This window comes from Triticum aestivum, chromosome 3D (assembly GCF_018294505.1).
Source record: "Triticum aestivum cultivar Chinese Spring chromosome 3D, IWGSC CS RefSeq v2.1, whole genome shotgun sequence".
NCBI lineage: Eukaryota > Viridiplantae > Streptophyta > Magnoliopsida > Poales > Poaceae > Triticum > Triticum aestivum.
Window position 1 is genome coordinate 415522657 of NC_057802.1, and position 24413 is coordinate 415547069.

General features: G+C 49.2%; 2 protein-coding genes across 2 annotated transcripts; both read left to right on the forward strand.

The window, feature by feature from the left end:
* The first annotated feature begins 656 nt into the window (after nucleotides 1-656).
* Nucleotides 657-8597, forward strand: LOC123079259 (glycerophosphodiester phosphodiesterase GDPD6). The gene is made up of 11 exons (XM_044501992.1): nucleotides 657-840; nucleotides 2606-2784; nucleotides 3040-3223; nucleotides 3696-3770; nucleotides 4264-4373; nucleotides 4706-4924; nucleotides 5075-5230; nucleotides 5865-6059; nucleotides 6664-6826; nucleotides 7871-8007; nucleotides 8176-8597. The coding sequence occupies exons 1-11, from the start codon at nucleotides 825-827 to the stop codon at nucleotides 8443-8445; spliced, it is 1704 nt and encodes a 567-aa protein (XP_044357927.1). The 5' UTR covers nucleotides 657-824; the 3' UTR covers nucleotides 8446-8597.
* A 302-nt stretch (nucleotides 8598-8899) lies between these two features.
* Nucleotides 8900-12198, forward strand: LOC123079260 (exocyst complex component EXO70E2). The gene is made up of 2 exons (XM_044501993.1): nucleotides 8900-9262; nucleotides 10233-12198. Exon 2 carries the CDS (start codon nucleotides 10272-10274, stop codon nucleotides 12069-12071), a length of 1800 nt encoding a protein of 599 aa, XP_044357928.1. The 5' UTR covers nucleotides 8900-9262; nucleotides 10233-10271; the 3' UTR covers nucleotides 12072-12198.
* The last annotated feature ends 12215 nt before the right edge of the window (nucleotides 12199-24413 follow it).

Consider the following 24413-nt stretch of genomic DNA (forward strand, 5'->3'; position numbering starts at 1 on the left):
TAAACAGTTTAGTCTTAAACTGCCAGGTTTCAATAGCAGCAGGGGTGGGTTTCCTTGAGTAAAACTCGGTGGGGTGACCTGTTCCTTCGATTGTAAATGGCGACTTACTTTTTTGGAAAGAAATCGGTGGGAGCGAGAGGTCGTGTGAGGGGGTGCGCGAACCAATGACGAACAAACTCCCAGGAAAAACCAAAGGGTGAGATGGCGGGAGGAAATAAAACTGAACGAAAATAAAATCGAAGTACCCGGCTATTAACTGCTTCGTTAGATGTAGAGATAAGCATGAAAAAAAAGCACGCCATAGACGTTTGAACGAGGTGCCTATCCGCTAATGCACGCGGGCTCACCGCACACGGCCCGTCGCCCTACTAGTCGCCCAGTCGCCCACACACACCGGCCGGAAAGAGGCCGGCACGGCTCACATCGCTATCCAACGATCGGCTGATATACGGGGGACCCGCATGTAAGCGAGGTAACACGGATCATATTCCGATTCCCAAGTACTCATGCTGTCCTACATAATCCCGGTAATACTAGCTGTTCATTCCAAAGAGCTTATCCTCCGAATATTCCGTCAACGTCGGGGCGCAGTATCGGTGGGTGCATATATACGTCCCCGTCACGGGCGCCAGAAGATAAAAAAAGGAAGAAGAGGATGATACGTAACGGCGTGACGGAAAGAAAAAGCGGGAGCGAATAGACAGAGAGGGGGCCCGGCCGTCACGTCGTCTTCCTCCTCGCTCCATTAGAGCCGAGCTCTCGGGTCTCCGCCTCTGCTCGCCTCCCACTGTTATCGGAGGCGCTGCGGACGAAGCAGCGGCACTATGCGTCCGTCCCTCTGTAAGCTCCCCTCCCCCCTCTCCGATTAGCTGGCCTTCCTCCCGATACTTCCCCGCCGCGCCGATCTATCGAGCGGAGCCCGTCGAGTTGTTTATCCTCTTTTTCCTCCTGCACGACTCTGATTCTTTTTCTGATACCATACGCGCGGTTGAGCGATAAACTGGGTAGTGGCGATGTGCAGGCACGAATTGAGGTGATTCTTGATGCGGCAATTAGGCAATGGCTGTTATTATTAGGCAATGGATGATTAAGATTTAGGACTATAGAAGTTTGTGCTAGCTAGATTTGGGTGGGCGGCAACTAGCCAATGAACTTGCTGTGGGGTTGCTTACCTATTGCTAGTCCGCGCGATTCTGTACAATTTCTGTACTGTTAGTGGTAGACTGCTAGTTGGAAGGGGAGCCTTGGCGCAGTGGTAAAAGCTGCTGCCTTGTGACCATGACGTCACAGATAAGTCCTGGAAACAGCCTCTTACAGCAATGTAGGGAAAGGCTGCGTACAATAGACCCATAGTGGTCGGACCCTTCCCCGGACCCTGTGCAAGCGGGAGCTACATGCACCGGGCTGCCCTTTTTTAGTGGTAGACTGCTAGTTCCTCTTTCTGTGGTCAAGGGAATCGTTGGTAGTGCTTTGTTAGGTGCATTACTATTTTTAGTTAGTTATTATGCATGTTTAGTGCTTTATTTTTGTGGGGAAACTGTTGCTTGGTTGGGCAAATTGGATCAGGGTGCTCATATTTAGACTGCAGGAGAAGATATGTAGACAAGTTTTTGGTCTCAAGACTTTTCCTCAGTTGATATGTTCTGCTATGCCGAGAGTTTTTTTCTTCGCTTCTTTCATGCCGTAGAACCTGCTGTGAACTTCTGATGTTAGTGGTTTCTTTAATTGAAATCGTTGCTGTGGGAAGCCCTGACATTATCTTTTAAAAAAAGTCAAGATAAGTTCTAAACAAGTGCCACTGAAGAAACGCACAAACTCGATTGTGTGAATTATGACCTTTACAATATATAATGCAACATAACTGAAACCAAGAAATTATATATACATTAAAAACTGAGGAATCACTTGTTTTGAACAGCACTAGTCCACAAAGAATATTTCATTGGCTGTATCCATAGCGCAAACGTGCATATTCTTTCATCAATATGTTCAGAACTATAGTAAATATAGGGAGGAGGGCAGCTAGATTAGTTCCTCGTCCGGTCGCATATATCATGGTTACTCGCGTCTTATTTATATAGCATCCATACTTCTACATATTCTGTCCATATAACTCCAAATTAAATCTGTGCACTTATGCTTTCCAATCATAATGAAATCTTCATGAACAACAGGTGGCATCTTTTGTCTTTAAATGATTTTCTGTGGACGTATTTGACTCAATTTATTTCCTCTGATAGTTTTGACACTACCCATATTTAGTGCCATGTAAGTTTTCAGCATTGCATGTTCACATGGCTATTTTTAAAAAACTGTTCAGAGGGACCTCTGTGGTAGTTATATTTGTCACTGCTGGAATATGGTTGAACTCTTCCATTCGGACAGGATATGAGGATTCTAATAACAGTGTTAAATATGTACTCCCTCCGTAAACTAATATAAGAGCGTTTAGATCACTAAAGTAGTTATCTAAATGCTCTTATATTAGTTTACAGAGGGAGTAACATTTATACACCAAAGATTTAAAGGAATGTCCATTGTGTATCTCTAAACTGTCTACAAAGGTCACGATGAAATATTAACTTTTGTCAGGCTATCTTATTAGGTCATGTTCCTTTTCTTCTTCTGCTACTATTACATGTGGTCATTGCTAGACCATTCTTTCCACTGCCAAGTAAGACCAGTAATGAAGAGAAGAAGCCCATACAGACATTTCGACCGTATAACATTGCTCACCGTGGCTCAAACGGGGAAATCCCAGAGGAAACAAGTGCTGCTTACCTGGTACAGTTCATAGAATTTATATGACAAATAAAATAGTATATCTCTTTTTTGCATATGGAAGATGATGCCCTTATTAAGAGGATATACCATTTGATGGTTAGATTTATTAAATTGACCATTGCAAATGCTAGAAAACTCAATTCTGATATGTTTCAATCATGTGATTTTTCACCGTTGGAAAATTATTAAGTTAACAGATACAACAACAACAAAGCCTTTAATGTTAACAGATTTCATTAAAAAATCCTATTGCAGAGGGCTATTGAAGAAGGTGCAGATTTTATAGAGACTGACATCCTTGCTAGCAAAGATGGTGCATTGATCTGCTTTCATGATGTAACACTTGATGATACAACTGATATTTCCGGCCGTAAGGAATTCGCCAATCGAAGGAGAACCTATGAGGTGGAATGGGCCAACGTTACTGGCTGGTTTGTAGGTCTGCTTATTATTACCAACCCTGATTTCTTCATTCATTCTTGTAAATCTATTCAGATATATATTTGCAGCATCAAAAGTTAGCAATAGAATGCAAGAAAAATACATCAAATTATACTATCCCTTGACTGAAATTTAGGAAGTTGACACTACGTGCATGATTTCCAAGAACCATTACCTGCTGCATTCTGCCAGCATTTAACAATTGGTATATATGGTATTTTCAATGTAATGCCACAAGCTATGAGCATCTAGTGGCAAGACTGGCCTGTGGCTAACTGACCATGCCCCACCAGCATAGATAGCATATAGCTCTGTGGTTGATAAATCATGGCAATATCATATTGGTTTATCTGCACCTGCTGCTGAACTGACACTACCTGCATATTGCTAGGATATGAACTGAATGTGAATGGTGAACCTGTGAGCCTATTATTTCTTGATTTTTCTGATACTTAGGTATCCATATGCAGTGGATTTCACGCTTGAGGAACTTAAAACACTTAAAGTGAAGCAGCGATACTCATTCAGAGATCAACAATATAATGGTATGTGGCTGTGTCCTTGAGCTTCTGCTTTTATTTTTCTTTACCGTGATCACATTATCCTCTCTACGAATCAAGGTATTGTACTTCCAAAATAAACTTAGAGCCTCGTAAAAAGTATGTATTCAGAGCCTCACAAAAAGAATCAATTCGGAGGGATTCTTATGTTTTTTTAGAAAGCTCATAGGTGTTGTAATGAATGACTAGTTCTCTGTTCAATAACCTGCCTTCCAGTTCCCACCAACTAATACCTGGGAATTTATTCCATGGTTGATGTATGCATTTTAGTCTTCTCCCAAAATGTGTTTTTCATTTACTTCGTCAAAGTTTCTTTTTATTTTTTTATTTTTTAAAACTAGCATGCTCTTATTTATAGTAGACCCATTTTGCATTTCAGTTATTTAAACTAGCAGAATACATGAACTAATCTGAAAGATGCAATCTGATGGCATATTTGTGAATTAAGAATCATCAATGATATTGTCTGGACATGCAGGCAAATTTTCAATCATCACATTTGAAGAATTCATTTCAGTTGCCTTAGATGCAAGCAGAACCGTTGGAATATATCCAGAGATAAAAGATCCAGTTTTTATCAACAAGCATGTAAGTCCTCCTGCTCTCAATAAGCAATAGGGTACTTCAAGGATTCTCGTAATTCTCTAATCAAGCCTTTTCTGGCAAGAAATGTGCTTAGAAGCTATACGGAAATTTGCTATGAAAATGGTTATTGTAGGGAATGGATTAGCTTTTGCAAAGATATTTTGATAGTATATAGGTGGAGAGAACAATGCTGCAGCTGATATATTTAAGTACTTCACGTTGACTTTGATGAGCTGTGCAATTCAAAGGCTTTGGATTTATTCAGTACAATCTTAGGCGGATTTTCCTATTTCTGAAGTGCTTCAAGCAATGAGCTTGTATTCTACTCTTGACAGGTAAAGTGGGCAGATGGAAAGAAGTTTGAGGACAAATTTGTGGATACCTTACTAAAGTATGGATACAGGGGTCAATATATGTCCGAAAATTGGCTAAAACAGCCATTGTTTATACAATCATTTGCTCCCTCTTCCCTTGTACATGTATCAAATTTGACAGACTCTCCGAAGATCTTTCTGATTGATGATACCACAGTGAGAACTCAAGACACAAACCAGGTATAGATCTTGAGTAATAAATTATTTTATACTACATCAATGTCAATTGTATGGAAGAAAAGTGAGTAGTATGTACTTTTGGTGTTTTTTGCAACTTCCGCAGAAGCATCTGATTGTATGAATATTACCTATGTTATTTTTTGCTTGCAGTCATACTGGGAAATCACTTCAGATGACTACCTTGCATATATTAGTAACTATGTTGTCGGCCTCGGTCCATGGAAAGATACTATTGTTCCAGTTGCAAAAAACTATTTGCTGGAACCAACTGATCTTGTTGCAAGAGCGCATGCTCATAATCTCCAGGTGTGCTATTTGTTTGTATTCCTTACAATTGTCTAGAGTTACAGTTTACACACATGCTCATAAAGTAATTGATGTTAGACCGACATCAGTTCTGACCACCTTCAGCATTGTTTTGTTCAAGTGCCTTTTTGGTCACTCTGAAATTATGAATCACCAGAAGAACCAATTAAATGTCATGGTTGTCATGTACTCCCCCCCCCCCCCCCCCCCCCCGTCCCATAATATAAGATGTTATTACAGCCAATATATGACTACATTGGTTGTAATAACATCTTATATTTTAGGACGGAGGGACTATTTTTTTTATCTCATTAGGATTTGACAAATTATTAACTGAATTCATTGGAAGAAAACACATGGTATGACTGTCGACATCTGCATCAGGAACTCTCAGCTGTGTCCTCCTGGTCCTCACCTTGCAATGCACTGATTTGGGACGAATGCTCTCATTTAAAGTTCTAGCTGAACTAACCATTGCAATCTATTCTCATAAACTCAGATTTAACTAGTGTGTTAACTTTGCTTTAAATGATCCCAATGGACCGAAGCCGTACTACATGTCAACTACAACTTGATGGCAGGCAGGTAGTTTGTTCCTGGACGCATGTTAAACTGAATTCCATCGTTTCTGCAGGTACACCCTTACACATACAGGAACGAGAACCAGTTTCTGCACTTCGACTTTCATCAGGATCCCTATGCCGAGTTCGATTTCTGGATAAATACGATGGGGGTTGACGGATTATTCACAGATTTCGCTGGAAGCGTACACAAGTACCAAGAACTGAAATCTCCACACCCGAAGGACGCAACCGCGAACAGCCTCCTAGTAAAAATTGCTCAGTTGATCGCGGCATACGAAGGCCACTGAATAAGTCTGTTCCAGCAAAATCACTGCCATTTTCAGTGATGATGCGCAAGACCCAAATGAGTTGACATTTGACGACCCGCAGTGACCTGGAAAGGTCACTAATAGATGTTGGTTTACGCTGTTATATAGTGTTAACACGAGTTCATGTATACCTCTTCATTGAACCCCTGAATCTCAAGGGGGAGATCTTTATTATCGCAATAACCATTTTTTTCCGGAAGGTTTCCACACGAAATTTAATGGTTGACGTATAGCTCATCCGATGGGATATCGTTTCAACAATCTCCCAAGTTGGGGCGTTCATATGTACAAGTGGAATTGGTGTTGAAATGCTAAAAGTTAGTGTTGACAGTTGACCTGTGGTTCAGGTAAATAGGCATCAGCTGTCTGCAACTTGTGCCCTGTTGTAAGTAGCTGACCACTTGATCTGGCAGCCGCAGCCACAGCCCCAGCGTGTGTTTGTTGGTGGCTGCGCGCTCCCTGTCAATTGTTGATAATTTTATAAGGAACCGGTCTGCTCTTGGCTTTTGGATGGATGTTTCCCTCACCAATCTCGATGCAGGGGCAGGGGAGGATAAGCTGGACAGAGCCCAACGGAGTTGTATCGGGCGAGCCATTGAAGGATAAAGAAGATTTGAGGCCACACAGCTCCAGCAGCGGAAGGATGGAGGCTGCGGCCCTGGCCCGGCTGCCGGAATATGCCTCCACCACGGCCCCGCTCACCGGTAACGGCAGCTCTTCTCAGTGCTCACTCAGCTAATCGCTTGCTAAGTAGTAGTAGTAGTGGTGGTGGTGGTAGTAGGTAATATGTGATCTTATTCTTTGCCGTGGAGGTTCATTGTCCAACGAGGTAGTTATCCTGGAAAGAGAGGGCGTTGAATCATAGGGGTCTGCTAATCAGGGGTCAAGGTCGGCTGAGCTGCAGAATCAGAGTCAGTCCTCCTTTGTATTAATACAATTCACTACTAGCAAACTGGCAAGGCACTAGTAGATTGCATCTTTGACTCAAAAGGTTAGGCGATGAGAATTTTAGGAAATTTCTGTACCGATCTTAGTAGTAGTAGAATCAGCCGTTTAGTCAACTTCTAACCCAACCGGTGCTATTCCAACTGGCATGGCTACGCATGTCTACTCCCTGAAGTATGTGGTTACCGGATATTGTGGATTTTTCTACTAGTCAATCATGTAACCTCTTGGTTAATCCATGATAGTTAACCTCACCCGTTGGTCCTAAATTTTGCAGTCAACCTCTACAAAACTGCCCATACAATCACTGTATTCATGCTGTACCCAGCAGTGTCGTATCATTATCATCAGACGATGTGCTGAATCTTCAGAATTTGACCGGTTTTTATTTGGCTCGCAACCCTTTTGACCAGGACCTGCAACTTGGCTAAAGAAATCTAGCACTCCAGCTTTAGCCGAGCATGACTAGCTAGCAGCTCCGGAATCCTGCTGAGAAATATCATGGAAGCACGCCTTCCTTTAGTCTGGGAAAAAGCTTGCCGCACCTTCCAGCTTTTGTACTACGTACGGAAAATCGACACCGGGGCAGCCGGCAGCCCACCTTTGAATTGAATTGAATTGAGCGACGCTTCCGTCTTTCAAAAGCAAAAGCTAGAAAGCGGGAGAGAGCAACCGAAAAGATCGCGCAATCGTGGCAGCATGCCAGTCAAATGCTCCCTGATTTCCATCAATAGTCAGAGAGCGCTACCAGTTCGATTGATTTCCTGTGATTTTCTCTTCTCATGCGCCACCACTACGTGCAGGCAAAAGATGGTCGTTGCCCCGTGCCCAGAGGCGATCGCCCAGGGCGGCAGCACTGGCGCCCGGAGTCGCGAGCTTCTCCAGCGCATCTCCCACTACGAGACCACCGAGAATTCAACGCCGAGGCCCCGGGACAAAGGTCGGAGTCCCATTCATCCATCCATCCATTTCCGTCGTGGAACGGTTCAAGATAGATATCGTCACTGTTCAATCGATCAATCCTTCAATCATGGCAACAATTTTCTGCGTTGTGCAGTGTCTGATGATGACTCTATTTTCTGTGTGATGTGAATTTTGGTTTTGGCAGTGTGCGGGGCGCAGGAGGCGGGCGGACATCCAGTCGGACACGTACGTGCTGCTGGAGCCCGGGATGGACGAGGAGTTCGTGTCCAAGGAGGAGCTGGAGGTTCGGCTGCGGGGGTGGCTGGAGAGGTGGCCGGGGGGCGCGCTGCCGCCGGACCTCGCGAGGTTCGACACGGTGGACGACGCCGTCTCGTACCTCGTCCGGTCGGTGTGCGAGCTCGAGGTCGACGGCGAGGTGGGCTCCGTGCAGTGGTACCAGGTCCAGATCGAATGAATAGCTAGAGCTAGAAGTACCATCCGACCAATGCTGCGTGACTGCATGTGTATGTGGTTCGAACTTCGAAGGGACGAAATTTTGGCCTGAGATATATAGGGCCCTTTGGCGCCCGTGGACCGCGAACGTGAGTAATAGTACTTTCGGAGAAATTGAACCGTGTTATTAGACAAATCGTTTGCTGTTGCGTGCGGAGAGCTCGCAGGGCCCGACGGCCAGAGAAACCAATAGTTTTGTTTTGATACGGACGTGGAGGGACGTTATTGTAGCCCCAGAAATGAACAAACAATAGAGTAAGAAGATGATTCGTGTCCATGTGAGGTCACGGCCAGGCGGTCAGCGGAAGCCGGTCGGTCAGTCCAGTGCGAAAGCTCGCCCTTCTTCCTCCGTTTTCCACAGGGCCAAAGAAAACCGGAGCCTGGTGTGTCTGTGTGTGTGTTTTTCTCCCGTCAGAACGGAGCGGCATAGAGTGAAGGAACGGAACAGAGAGAGAGAGAGAGACCCCGGCGTCAGGGCATCCGTTCCGAATTCCATTCCACGGACCATTCCGCAGTCTGTCTCGCTCCCGTCGCCCTCGCCCTCGCCGTCGCCGTCGCTACCCCCGGGTTGACTTGACTTGCCCTCCCACACCTGACCTTCCAATCCCGTCTCCCTCTCCCCTCTTCTGTCCTCTGCTCTTCCCCTGCTCTCTCTCTCTCTCTCTCTCTCTCTCTCTCTCTCGGCTTGTTCTGCAACCAATCTTGGGTTGCGCCGGCGGGCTCCAGTACGGCCGCCGGGCCCGGGGAAAGCGAAGCAGCAGCAGCTCGCCAGTGCTGCGGTGAGTTCCTCATATCACCCTTCTAGCCAGGGCCTTTATTTTTCATTTTTCTTTTTGGGGGAGCAGCATCCGCTCTCTTAACCTTTTCTCCGGTTTAGAACTTGGGCTGGTTTTGTATGGTAGCGGTGGGCATCTGAACTGCTTGTTTTCAGAGTTTTAGACGGACTGTCTGTGCTTGGCGATCCTTGGTATTAGATTTTCTTCTTCCTGTAGGGAAGATCTTCACAGAAAGTGGTAACTAGTAGAGTAGAAGAATTTTGGCCTAATTCTTTTCAAGCGGTAAATATGGATGAACTTATGGAGTCGTAGTAATCTGTAACAAAAGTACTACTATCCTTTGTAGCTGTCGTTTGTTGGCGTTTTCGTTTTTGTTTTTGTTTGGAAAGTCACCATGACCCAGTCGGCAATATCCTTCTGATGGAGAGATGCTAGCAAAAGGTGTTCTAAAAGTACAGAGGAATCATCCTTTTCTTTGGGGTTTGGGGGGTTTATATGTGGATCAAAGTAACCTAATGAATATTGTTTGTAGCTCAAAGTTAATAAGTTGTTTTATGTTCTGGGAGCAAGAAGTGACAAGTGGTGCTCCTGCTATGTGCCTTGGTGTCAACCCAATCAAATCCAAAAACCTAGGAAATATGCATTCATGTTTTTAACTTACTGAAATTTGAGTAAATAAACAGAATTGCGTGGTTAACAACAAGACTAAGGAAAAAAAAAGGATGATATCACCTTTAACCGTAGGGCTAGTAATTGTGTGATGATATCCCTGTATATATATCAGTCGCTCGAGGTGCTCAAATGAATATTTTCGTTAATTTAGCTCCCAGTGTCTAGTTTGTTTGTTCTTTTGCATTGTCCATGTCTTGTGATACTTCGCATGGTACGATCTTCACTACCTTAGGTGTTCTTCATCTGAAGCTTTTCCAAATTTGGAGTTGGACCTGATCTTTGTTGTAAACATGTGAAACAGGGAAAGGAAACGGGAAGACGCTGAATATAAAATCTCAAAATGATGGCTCCTGAGTTAGATAAGCAATACTCAAACATCCAGCTGGGAGAAGAAGTAGAGATATGTGATATTAAGCTTGCGCTCAAGGCACTGCGAAAGAAGATCCTTAGTTTGGATTTTCATAACTCCTTGCATGTTCATGACCCACAGAACTCATTTGAGTACTTAGAAGTGTTGTACAAATTACGGCAGCTGTCTGAGAAGTTAGGTAATTTGGACCCTGGTGGAGAAGCCAAAGAGCACAAGGAACTCACCGTGTATGCTGATGACCTTTTTGAAATGGCGATGGCGAGGCTCGAAGAGGAGTTTGTTTACCTTCTTACATACTACAAACAACCGTTAGAACAGGAGCTTCTCTCCTTCCGTACTACAGAGGATGGCAGCACGGATGAATTTTCAAGCAGCTCATTCAGTGAGGAACAAAGTGAAGGCAAGTCAACACAAACCGGTAGCAGCGGAGGATCTGAATATTTGGTGGCTGATTTGATCCAACCTGGTGCACTCTCTGCTGTCAAGTCCATTGCCAACTTCATGTTCCTGAGTAACTACAATAACGAGTGTTGCCAGGCTTATATCAATGCACGGCAGGGTGCACTAGATGAGTTCATTGGGTCTCTTCACATCGACAAGCACAGCATAGAAGAACTTATGAGCACTAAATGGAACAAACTGAGTGCATCGATAAAGCGGTGGAATCGGGCAATGAAGGCTTTTGTCCGAGTCTACCTTGCGAGCGAGAGGCGCCTTAGCAGTCTTGTCTTTGGTGACCTTTCAGAAACAACTGTAGACTTGTGCTTCTATGAGATTTCATTTAGCTCGGTCATGCAGCTTCTGAGCTTTTATGAGTCTGTAGCAATTGGACCACTTAAGCCGGAAAAGCTTTTCCGGATTCTTGATATGTATGAGGTCTTGGATGATCTGCTCCCTGAAGCAGAGTTCTTGTTCCAAGCAGGGGGCAATGATATGGTTTTAGCTGAGTATCATGAAGTCCTACTTCAGCTGGGAGAATCGGCAAGGAAAACATTTGCAGAGTTCAAGTATGCCATCCAATCCTACACGTCATCCAGTGCAGTGCCTACTGGTGCAGTGCATCCCCTCACCAAGTATGTCATGAACTATATAAAGGCTGTCACTGTTTACAGCAAAACTCTTGACTCACTGCTCAAGGATGCGGATCAACAGCCTATACCAAACTCATGCACTCATTTCACGGCCACAGCATTGCATCTGCAGTCTGTTGCTGCAGTTTTAGAAGCAAATCTTGAAGCTGGGTCTAGATTGTACAGAGATTGTCGATTGCGGAACATCTTTATGATGAACAATATCTGCTACATGGTCCAGAAAGTGAAGAACTCGGATCTCAAGAGCTTTCTTGGCGACGACTGGATCCGGCTGCACAACCGAATGTTTCAGCATCAGGCGACCAACTACGAGAGGGCGTCGTGGAGTCAGGTGCTCTCTTACCTGAGTGATGATGGCCTATGTGCCGCCGGAGGTGCCGCTTCTCGTAAAATCATCAGGGAGAAGTTCAAAAACTTCAACCTGTCCTTTGAAGATGTTTATCGAGTTCAGACGGCATGGTCTGTCCCTGATGACCAACTCCGCGAAGATGTCAGGATTTCCATATCACTGAAAGTCATACAGGCTTACAGGACATTTGTGGGGAGATACTCTGCCTTCCTTGATGGCACCAAGCAGAGAGATCGCTACATAAAGTACAGGCCTGAGGATCTGGAGGAACTTTTGCTGGATCTGTTTGAAGGAACTCAAAAGTCATTGCAGCATTCTGGCCGAGCTTGAAGCTGAAAGCACAGTTCTTCTTCGAGGGATAACGCGGTGGTTGTAATTTTGCTTTGTACCAATTAAAAGAATTTTATTGCTTGTTTTGTTGTATTGATGTCCATGCTCAAAAGAATATATTTTTCGATGCCTTGTGTTTGCAGAAGTGTATCAGTTCCTTCATGGCAGCCATGCTGCTTAAAGTGCTTCATGTACTATATATGTAACCGAAGTAGAGATGATGCTTAGATGTAGGTAGCAACACGTTTTTTGCCAAAACATTTTTAACAAAAAGCATGTATAGTTTCTGAACACCACTCGGTTACTGATTTAGTAATCTTCCACACACGGGTGGAAGGGTATGTTTTTCCTTAGAACTAGACAAACCTATTCTGGTTTCCGTATGGGTATGCCCACTTGTCGCCTCCAAGTGTGCAAACTATTACATGAACAAAATATAAACGAGCTACTAAACATGGTTTCTAGCTGCCGCCTGCGCGGCCAACAACACCCCTAATTAACGGGTCTGCTAAAAGTCAGTCGAATGAGATTTAATCAAGTCTCAGTCGACTGCATAGCCGTTAGTTCTTAGCATGGAGATTCGTGCGGGACTGAGCACTGTCCAACGGACCTTGCAGCATTTTGTCCCAACTGTTGAAATGTGATATCTCTGTAATTTATTTCTGACTGATTCTCCTATTATCTCTAGCCTTGTATAGGTTGATCTCTAGAGATATTGTAGGGTTAGTTGGCTTGTCACGCAAGACACCACCTGTATATATTGTAACCGACTCCGATGGAATACAATTGAGTTGCATCCTATAGTCTTCTACATGGTATCAATTTTCTACCGATCTCTCTCGCTTCCGCTCTAGGTCGCCGCCGCGTCTCACGCCGCCGCCGCCCCTCTCTCCCTACCGCCGCCGCCGCTTGTTCCACACGATGCCGCCGCCGCACCAAACCCTAACCCTTCCACGCCGCCGCCGCCTCTGCTACTTCTCCTATAGCCGCCGCCGCCGCCACACCAAACCCCAACCTTTCCACGCCGCCGCCACCGCTACCTCTCTTATAGCCGCCGCCGCATAAACCCTAAACCCTATCTCGCCGCCGCCGCTCCTTCCTCTGTAGCCGCCGCCGCCGCCCCTACCTACCTCCTCCCAATCACCACCATGTCTCGCAAAGCCGAACCCTCCGACGCCGGTTCTTTCGCCGGTGCCACCTTCACCTCCGATCGCCTCAACGAGCTCCACATCAAAGACCACGTTCCCGTCGTCCTTGACCTCGACTCACCATCCTACAACGCATGGCGCACCTACTTCGCGCTCCTCTTCCGCTCCTACCACCTCATCGAGCATGTTGACGGTAGCGTCGACATCCGCGACATGAAGGACGACGACAAGTGGCTTGCTGTGGACGCCTGCATCGTCAAGTGGCTTTTTCTCACCATCTCTCCAGGTCTCTTCAACATGGTGAACTCCTGTGACCCGTCGGTGTACGCCATGTGGACACGGCTGTGCGATCTCTTCCTCGACAATCAACTCCAGCGCCGTGTTTTCCTCCAAGGGGATTTCTTCACCATGCAGCAAAACGATCTTTCGATCGACGAGTACTGCACGCGGATGAAGGTTCTCGCCGACGAGCTACGCGACGTCGGCATGATCATCGACGACTCCGTCCTCCTCACCAACCTCCTTCGCGGCCTCCACCCCGACCTCGGCCAATCCGCTGCCAACTTCTCCCTCATCACGCCGACGTACGCCAAGGCAGTCACGTATCTTCGCATGGAGGAGAAGCGTCTTCGTCACGCGGCCCGGCAAGCGCCTCTCGCCACGCTCCATGCCGGCACCATGAAGGGCCCCACCGCCCTCCCGCAGCCTCCACGCGCGCCGGCTCCACAGCCGCCCGCCGCCCCGGACCAGGGCCGCCAGAAGAGGCGGGGAGGTCGCGACGGTCGCGGCCGCAACGACGGCTTCAGCCCCGCCAAGTGGCTCCACCCGCTCCTGCCCAGGCTGCGGCGCCCCCGCCCTGGCTCACAGGGTACAACCCCTGGACGGGGGTGGTGCACGCCTACTCGATGCCTCTTCCGCGGGCGCCTGCTCCGGGCCTACTTGGCCCTCGCCCGGCTCACCATCAGGCCCTCTTGGTCGCGCCGGGTGGCTCCGGACCCGACGGTTCCTCAGCGTATAGCGGGACCGTGGCCCACGACGCCTCCATGTCGCCCCCTACGACGCTGCACCCACCGGCTACAACTACGACCCGGCGCTCCTAGCCGCCCTCCACGCCGCCCCTACCCCAAGCAACTACTCCGGCGGCGGGGACTGGTACATGGACACAGGCGCTGCTGCTCATATGGCATCGCACCCGGGTATCCTCTCTCGTGCCTCTCCGTACCCCCTTCTCTCACGCATCGTTGTCGGTGATGGCTCTACGCTTCCCATCACCCACCACGGCGCGTCCTCCCTCCCTCTCTCATCATCTTCCTTACCTCTCAACAACGTTCTTGTGTCTACGTCCTTAATCAAAAATTTATGTTATGTTCGTACTCTTACTCGTGAACATCCTGTTACCGTTGAGTTTGACAAACATGGTTTTTCTGTCAAGGATGCCCACTCCCGGAAGGTTATGCACCGATGTGATTCCCCCGGCGATCTTTACCCGTGTGGCCCAACGACAAGCCGTGGTCCCGTCGCTCTCCACACCGACGTCTCTCTCTGGCATGCTCGTCTTGGCCATCTCGGCGCTGACGCTCTTCATAAAGTTTTGCGGACTTTTCCTTTTTCATGTAATAAATCAGAGGCACACACTTGTCATGCCTGTCGCGTAGGGAAACATGTTCGTTTGCCATTTTCTTCTTCATCATCAATTGCCACATTTCCTTTTGATGTTATTCACTGTGATGTTTGGACATCTCCTGAGCCCAGCAATTCGGGTTTATCATATTACCTTGTGATTTTGGACGTTTTTCTCATTTCACTTGGACCTTTCCGTTGCGCCGCAAATGCGACGTCGCTTCCTCCCTTCATGCTTTCTACGCTTATGTTGCCACCCATTTTCACCGCACCATTGCTCATCTTCAAACCGACGACGGAAAGGAATTTGATAACCTCGCTATTCGCACCCTCTTATCCACTCATGGCACCATTTTTTGTCTCACATGTCCATATACATCTCAGCAAAACGGTCGTGCCGCGTGTTCTTCGCACTCTTAATGAGAGTGTTCGCGCATTGCTCTTCCACGCACACATGCCTGCCCGGTTTTGGCCCGATGCTCTCGCCACAGCTACCCTTCTGCTTAACATTCGGCCTTGTAAACCCCGATGGAACTACACCTCTCATCATCTCTTATTCGGGTCACCTCTGTCATATGATGATCTCCATGTCTTCGGTTGCCTTTGTTATCCTAATATCACCGCCACGACACCACATAAGCTGGCGCCTCGCTCCATCGCTTGTGTTTTTCTTGGTTACCAACCCAACACAAAAGGCTTCCGTTGCTACGACCCGGAGTCCCATCGTGTGATCGTGTCTCGGCACGTTTATTTTGATGGGAGCCCTTGTGCTCCCTCCACCCCGTCGCTCGGGCGCGATTGCGGCCTCTTCATCCGCTGCTTCGCCGCCCTCGGCGATCCCTTCGTTGACTCAGGAGGAGTCGGCCTCCCAGGCCACGCCGGGCCCCCGCCTCTCGGCTCTGGAGGAGCCGGGCGCGCCCTCAGCCGGGCCCTCGAGGGCCTTGTCAGCTCAGGAGGAGCCGCCCCCCTCGGCCCCGTCTGCGCCCTCATCGCCGTCTACGACCGGGCCCTCTGGCTCCTCGTCGGCTCAGGAGGAGCCGGCTCTCTCGGCCCCGTCGGCGCCCTTGTCGCCATCCACAGCCGGGCCTTCTCCTACCTCGACGACGCCCTCGACACCAACACCCGTGGCCTCGCCTACGTCGTCATCATCATCCGAGCCGGCTGCTGTGGCCCCTCGCCGCGGTCCACGCCCGCCTCCCCCGCCGCCTCACCACCAGATGGTGATGCGTGCCAAGGCCGGGGTGCGCCAGCCGAATCCGCGCTACCACAACCTCAGCGTCACGACCCTCTCTCCGGTTCCGCGATCGGTGCGTTCCGCGTTGAGTGATCTGCATTGGACCGCCGCTATGCGCGCTGAGTATGACGCTCTTGTCGCCAACCGGACTTGGACCCTTGTTCCTCGTCCCCCTGGAGCGAACGTCATCTCGGGCAAGTGGGTTTTTCGTCACAAACTCCTCCCGGACTATTCTCTCGACAGGTACAAGGCTCGCTGGGTTGTCCGTGGATTTGCACAACGTGCCGGCGTTGACTTCTCTGAGACTTTCTCTCCGGTCGTCAAACCCGCCACGATTCGTGTGGTTCTTCAGCTGGCCGCCTCTCGCCGCTGGCCCGTACATCAGCTCGACATCAACAATGCTTTTTTGTACGACCATCTTCAGGAGCGAGTTCTCTGTCAGCAGCCGACCGGGTTCGTTGACCCTCAGCGTCCGGATGATGTCTGCCTGTTGTCACGATCATTATATGGCCTCAAACAGGCTCCGCGCGCCTGGTACCAGTGCATCGCCGCGTTCCTTGGCCTTCTCTGGTTTTGCAGCACCACCTCTGACACGTCGCTGTTCGTGCTGCATCGGGCTGATCATGTGGCTATGCTTCTGCTCTATGTTGATGATATTGTAATCACTGCCTCCCGAGCGGATCTTCTTCGCGACATCATTGGTCGTCTCGGTTCTGAGTTTCGGCTCAAGGATCTCGGCGCGTTGCACTTCTTCCTCGGCATTAATGTGCGACGCGATGCCACTGGGTTCTTTCTGCATCAGGGACAGTACGCTCTTGATCTTCTGGACCGTGCCGGCATGACTGACTGCAAGCCAGCCGCCACACCTGCTGAGGCCAAGCCGAAGCTCTCCACCACCGCTGGCCAGCCTGCTACTGACGCCGCTCTTTACCGCAGCTTTGTGGGCGCCCTTCAGTACCTTACGCTCACCAGACCAGACATCCAGTTTGCGGTGCAGCAAGTTTGCTTGCATATGCACTCGCCCCGTGATGTTCAATGGTCTTTGGTCAAGCGCATTCTTCGGTACATTCGTGGCACCCCTACCTACGGTCTTCGTCTCCGTGCATCCGCCTCGACTGAGCTTATTGCTTATACTGACGTAGATTGGGCTGGCTGTTCTGACACTCGACGTTCCACGTCTGGCTATTGTGTCTTCTTCGGTGACTCTCTTGTCTCCTGGTCCTCTAAACGGTAGCCTACTGTCTCCCGTTCGAGCACTAAGGCCGAGTACCGAGCTGTTGCCAACGTCGTTGCAGAGACTTGTTGGCTTCGTCACCTTCTTGGTGATCTTCAAATTTCTCTTCCGAAAGCTACTGTGGTCTTCTGTGACAACGTGTCGGCCACCTATCTCGCGGCTAATCCGGTGCAGCACAAGCGCACCAAACACATTGAGCTCGATGTTCACTTTGTGCGCGAGAAGGTGCAGTTGGGTCAGCTTCGTGTTCTTCATGTACCGACCACCCAACAGTTTGCCGACATCATGACCAAGGGATTGCCTACCGCTGCATTCCAGGAGTTTCGTTCCAGTCTTTACATCGCCGACGCCGACGCTTCGACTGCGGGGGGGGGGGGTGTTGAAACGTGATATCTCTGTATTTATTTCTGACTGATTCTCCTATTATCTCTAGCCTTGTATAGGTTGATCTCTAGAGATATTGTAGGGTTAGTTGGCTTGTCACGCAAGACACCACCTGTATATATTGTAACCGACTTCGATGTAATACAATTGAGTCGCATCCTATAATCTTCTACACCAACGTTTGCAACATATCTTGCTACCAGTTGCAGCATGCATCTTGCTGGTTGTAGGCCCTGACAAAATCCTTTCTTAAACGAGAACTTTATACATCTGGTGTACGGTTTATCACCATCTCACGCGAATGCACTCGTTGCCATTGGAAGGACACACACAAACCTTGAAGCAGTACATGAGACATATAAGCTTCGAGGAATTGTTCGTTGGAATTGCACATTGACGTGAACGAAAACCTGCGCAACTCATCTCTCATCCCAGTTTCCATCTCACTCACTTCTCCTCTCCTCTCTCACTCCCAGTTCCCCATTGATGGAGTCAAATCCTGCAGATCTCGGGTGGGGGTCCGAACAGGTAGCCTTGGTGCGATGGTGAAAGGAGACACAAGGATTTACCCAGGTTCGGGTTCTCTCGAAGAGCTAACAACCTACATCCTTCTTTGATTGTATTGATTTCGGGGGAGTACAGATTATAGGTTGATCTACCGCGAGATCGTTGTGTGTCTAGAATATGATCCGCCGACTAGCCTAGCCTCGGTTTATATAAGAATACCGGAGGCCTAGGTTAACAGGAGCCCTAGTCGGTTATGTTAGTGGAGAGGAGTCCTCCACGGATCAGGAGTCCTTGTCTTGAACGCCAAGGCTTCTTGATTCTTCCTTGTATGCGTCATGGGCCTTCTTAGGATGGTCCCTTGATGAACCGTCGCGGGGGTCCTTGGCCCGGCCCACCTGGCTGGGAGACGACGTGGTGGATGACCCCTAATTCAGGACACGATCACCCGTCTCAATCACCTCTCAGGCGACAAGGAGGGCTGCGCCGGCGACTAGGCAGGCAACGGGAGACAAGGTTGAGGCGGGTTGCACGGGCGGCGCCATCGATGAGGACAAGCACCCCTCCTCCCCTCTCAAGCCACTCGCCATACACGGGGCATGCATGGTGGACCTCGCCCCTCCTCCCTCTCTGTTGCTTGCCGTCCACACGCATGACATGGCGGGCCTGTGTTGCTCATCTGTTCACCGTTGCTGGTCGTCGATGGGTCGGTGCCCTCACCACTTGATCTGTTGGGGTGGTGCGCCGGAGGAGGTGCTGCCTCTCACGGAGGCGGTGCTGTCGAAGGAAAAGTTGTTGCTCGTGAGGTGACGGTGCCAGAGGAGGTGCTACTACTACATAGAGGTAGTGCGCTAGAGGAGGAGCTGCTATTGCTTGTGTAGGCAACACTGTCGAAGGAGGTAATGCTACTACGCAGAGGCGACACACTAGAGGAGGAGCCTCTGCTACTCGCAGAAGCGACGTGCCGTGCAACACACCTTCCCTGCCGTTATCATCGGCTCGCGACAGTTCGTACGTTAGGCCACTGCATTCGGTACCAATTTGGTGAGGGCCAAAATGGCGATTTCGTTTCCCTTCGCTAGTTTGTGGTCGATGGATCGAATCGAGCAGCAAATTCATGTCGATCCTTACCAATATTTTCAAAATCTAGATCGAACTAAGTTTATCCAGTAACTAATATTGCGCATATACAACTGAAAATTAGTAACTAGCTACATGTAACAATTTTCTTTGTCGCGTCAGTTTGCCAACTGAATTGCTCGAGGACAAGCAATAAGCTAAGCTTGGGGGAGCTGATACGTCTCAAATGTATCTAATTTTGAGAGCTCTTTTTCTATGGTTTTATCCTCTAAATTACATGATTTCGATAAAACTAACCTAGACTAACGTTGATTTCAGCATAATTACCCCTTAGTGTTAATTTTTGTGCAGAAATAAAGTTTTCCGAATCGAGCCCAAAATTTTGTTGAATTTGTTCTGGAAGAAGAGAGCCACATAGCCAGAAGGACACTCGGAGGCGGCCACGAGGTGGGAACACGCCCCCACCATGCACATGCCCCAGGGAGGTGCACGGGCCTACTATGTGGGGCCCTCGGGCACCGCCGTATGCTCTTCTTTAGCTATAAAATCACCCTGACTTAAAACACGTGCATTTTCTGAGAATTTTTCATGGTACGGAGCTACTGCCGCCTTAGTTCTTCGTCCGAAGAGCTAATCTAGAGGCTGTTCTGGGCCTCCAGAGAGGGGAATTCGTTGCCATCAACAACCTCTTCTTCATCACCACCATCATGATCTCCTCTCTCATGTGTGAGTAATATCGATGTACGCACATGGGGGTGTGGCTGTAATTGGATGAGATTTTCTATGTAACAGATGCGAGATTTGTTAGTTTGATCCCTAGTTCCCTCTTTGTTATAAGATTGATGTTGCTATGACTTTTCTATTCTTAATGCTTGTCATTAAAGCCCCGAGTGCCATGATTTCAGATATGTACTTTTTATGTTTTCATGAATATTTGTGTGTTTTGGATCTTATATGCAAGTTATATGCACCCGTTATAGTTCTGAACCCTAGACGTTGAAGTGAGAATAATCAGGGTATCAACGAGGATGACTATGATTTGAGGATTACGTGTATTCATTGTATGTTAATGCTTTATTCTAGTACTTTGTAGAAGGAGTCACTACAAAAAAAGACACATCTGTGACATTTTGGACCGAACGAATTTTTTCTGTCATACTTATGACACTTCTATGACGATAATTGTGATAAAACCCGGTAGAGATGTGGTGGGGTCCTACTTCTATGACAAAAAATGGGCTTTTCGTCCTGGGCGGGCCAGAGGCGCAGCTGCATGACATTCTTTGGGCCGTCCATGACAGAAAAAACCGTGGTAGAAGCGAGGGCGAGGAAAATATCGGGGAGTTCCCGATTACGATGGGTGGTCGGGGCCGAGCGATGCGCGTTTCTCTCATACGTACGCGCGTGTGTGTGAGGCGTTGGGCTCTAACTGAACCCGAGCGAGGCATTGGGCTCTAACTAAACCCGAGCGATTGCATTGCAGGCTACGCATTACTGAACCCGAGCGATCGATCGGTCCCTTGCTGTTAACTGAACCCGGTCGAGCGATTCCTTCGCTACTGCTGCTAACTGAAGCCGATCGATGCTGCCTCTGGATGAACAGTGAGTGTTGTTGGGGGGGGGGGTTTGGATGAACAGTTCTTGATGGGGGTTGGATGAACAGGAGCCCGTGGTAGTAGAGGCTGTTAACACTGGATGAACAGTACCCCGATCGATCGAGCCGGTGGATGAACAGGACCCTGTGGAGGGCTGGATGAACATGACCCCGTGGAGGGCTGGTTGAGCAGTAGCCGGTGGAGGGTTGGTTGAAAAGTAGCCGGTGGAGGGCTGGATGAACAGTAGCCCGTGGAGGGGTGGTTGAACAGGACCCCCATGGGGAGGGCTGGTTGAACAGTAGCCGGTGGAGGAGCGCGCGGTGGAGGCTGGATGAACAGGAGCCCGTTGATGAACAGTCGCAGGTGGAGGCTGGAGGAGGTCGACGGTGGATGAACAGTAGCCCGTGGAGGCTGGAGGAGGTCGACGGTGGAGATGAACAGTATCTCGTGGAGTCCCGTTTTGCAGTACGCCACACCCCTCTCGATGAACAGGACCCCCGTTTCGATCGTAGCACTCCAACACAAATCCGTTTCCTCCGTTTTGCGGTACGCCACACCCCTCCCGATCAACAGGACCCCGTTTCGACCGTAGGAGGTCCGTTTCCTCCATTTTGCGGTACGCCAGACCTCTCCTGTCGGGGATATACCCCGCGGTGTAACCCGGCCGGACTTGGCGACTCACTAAATGACCTGCCCTGACTGGACGACTCACTAAGTGACCCGCCCGAGCCTGCCGATTCATGGGTGACCCGGCGAGCGGGTCAGAGGAACGACAAGACCCGGTGGCCCAGAAGGTGGTTTATGGAAGGCCGACTCATGTTATGGTGGGCCGGTTTATGAGGAAAGCACAAGGAATATTCTCCTACAAAGGAAGCAAGACTAGGACTCCACTTGTAATAGAGTAATCCTACTCCAACTAGGACTAATCATGTAAACCGCCCCTTCAACATATATAAGGAGGGGCAGGGCTCCCCAAAGAAGGAGGGGCAAGAAGAAACAATCTCTAGGGCTAGACACAAAGAGCCAGTTTACCGGCGACTCCCTCATGATGATAATGAGACCTAGCCACAAACAGCATGTAGGGTTGTTACCGGATGATGTTTCCCGAGGCCCGAAGCTGTCTAAATCCTTGTCTTGTGTTGCGTCTCTCGATTCCGATCAACCCCTCTCAAGCTACCACATAGATGCGTTGGCCTCACGACTAAGTCCTCACACTAGGACATCTGTCGTGACAATTCCACGACAGTTGGCGCCCACCGTGGGGCTCCGCACGATGGTGTTGAGTTCTTGGAGGGATTTATCTCAAGGATCAAGAAGTTCGTGATTAGCCAGATAAAGAAGAATCGGCACGGAAGAATCGTGCAGGGAACAATTTTTGAGCAGAACCGACGTGTTCATCGTCGTATGATCAGGATCGTGATTAATTCTACTGGGTCAAAACCAGAGCTAGGGTTGCATGCGGCCGCCGCAGGCGCCGTACGGATCCGCTAGCCAGATCGTCTCGGGGGGCTGCCGCAAATCACCAATCTGAAGCTGACAAGACTTTCCGCTGCAAACAGTCTGAATACTACCCTGAACACTGAAGCATATCAGATTAAGTCCTGAGACATCGTTCTGTTTTGATGGCTGTTGCTCGTACAATTTTCAAATCGAAGCGATTGATGCTATTTCATGTGATGGCATAAAAAAAGACCACCAAAGAGTGGCCGGAGCACGGAGGTTGAAGGGCGCATGTTGTCGATCGTGCGTACATGTGCTTGGGTTACAGCAAAGAAAAAAAAGTGGGAAAACAGCCCACGACCTGGAAACGGATAAGACAACAACTCGGACTCCTCTGCCGTCCGCGCCCTGAGCCGCCGTGTCTCCTCCCCCGAGCCGCCCCGGAGTCGTCGGAGCCTCGACCGCCTCGTGTGCGTCCTCACGCTCGCCTGCGGGTGCCTTCTCCATGGCCTCGCTGCCGACTGAGGGAGTCCTGGATTAGGGGGTCCTCGGATAGCCGGACTATATACTTTAGCCGGACTGTTGGACTATGAAGATACAAGATTGAATACTTCGTCCCGTGTCCGGATGGGACTCTCCTTGGCATGGAAGGCAAGCTTGGCAAATACGGATATGTAGATCTCCTCCCATGTAACCGACTCTGTGTAACCCTAGCCCCCTCCGGTATCTATATAAACCGGAGGGCTTAGTCCATAGGACAACAACAATCATACCATAGGCTAGCTTCTAGGGTTTAGCCTCTACGATCTCGTGGTAGATCAACTCTTGTAATACTCATATCATCAAGATCAATCAAGTAGGAAGTAGGGTATTACCTCCATCGAGAGGGCCTGAACCTGGGTAAACATCGTGTCCCCCGTCTCCTGTTACCATCCGCCTTAGATGCACAGTTCGGGACCCCCTACCCGAGATCCGCCGGTTTTGACACCTATTGGTGCTTTCATTGAGAGTTCCACTGTGTCGTCGCGATAAAGGCTTGATGGCTCCGTCGATCATCGACAACGATGCGATCCAGGGTGAGGTTTTCCTCCCTGGACAGATCTTTGTATTCGGCGGCTTCGTACTGCGGGCCAACTCGCTTGGCCATCTAGAGCAGATCGAGAGCTACGCCCCTGGCCATCAGGTTAGGTTTGGAAACTTGAACTATACTGCCGACGTCCGCGGAGACTTGATCTTTGACGGATTCGAGCCCACGTCAGGTGCGCCGCACAGTCATGATGAGCATGACTTAGCTCTGCTGTCGAACAGTGCCCGGGAGATCACACCTGCAACTGCTCCGGCCCTCAATCCGGAACAAATCGCGTCGTCTGAGGACGGGTGGATGGACCCCGCCACGAAGGCCGCGCACTCAGCGGCGATAGAGCCGAATGCTGACTTCTCTTCCTATGAGACCCGTGTTGCGGACACTTGGATTCGTCCCCGGCCACGGGCTCCGAGCCGCTTTGCGTCCGTGCCTATCGAATCCGATTGGGCACCGATCATGGAGTTTACCTCCACGGATATCTTTCGACACTCGCCCTTTGGCGACGTGCTGAACTCATTGAAGTCTCTCTCCTTATCAGGAGACCCTTGGCCGAACTATGTTCGGCTAGAATGGGATGTGGACGACGAAGAAATTCGCTCCCCACCCACCACCCACTTAGTAGCCACAGTCGACGATCTAACCGACATGCTCGATTTCGGCTCCGAAGACATCGACGGTATGGACGACGATGCAGGAGACGAACAGGAACCACCGCCCACAGGGCACTGGACTGCCACCTCATCATATGATATATACATGGTGGACACCCCCAAAGAAGGTGATGGCGATAAGATAGCGGAGGATAATCCCTCCAAGAAGCAATCCGAGCACCGACGTCAGCGGCGCCGCTCTAAGTCCCGCCATAGCAAAAGCAGCGATACCGACACAAGAGACAATAACGCTCCGGATAGTGCCGAAGACAACGACAATCCCCTCCAGCCAGATCTCGAGCCGGAGGACGGGCAAGCTAGCCCTAAGGAACAGACAGCAGACGAAGAACTAGAGGATGACAATTACAT

Coding starts and splice junctions, on each gene's coding strand:
- LOC123079259 (XM_044501992.1), top strand. Junction 4,374..4,705: donor CAGTTTTTATCAACAAGCAT/GTAAGTCCTCCT, acceptor TACTCTTGACAG/GTAAAGTGGGCAGATGGAAA. Junction 6,827..7,870: donor CACCACGGCCCCGCTCACCG/GTAACGGCAGCT, acceptor CACTACGTGCAG/GCAAAAGATGGTCGTTGCCC.
- LOC123079260 (XM_044501993.1), top strand. CDS start 10,272: ATGATGGCTCCTGAGTTAGATAAGCAATACTCAAACATCCAGCTGGGA.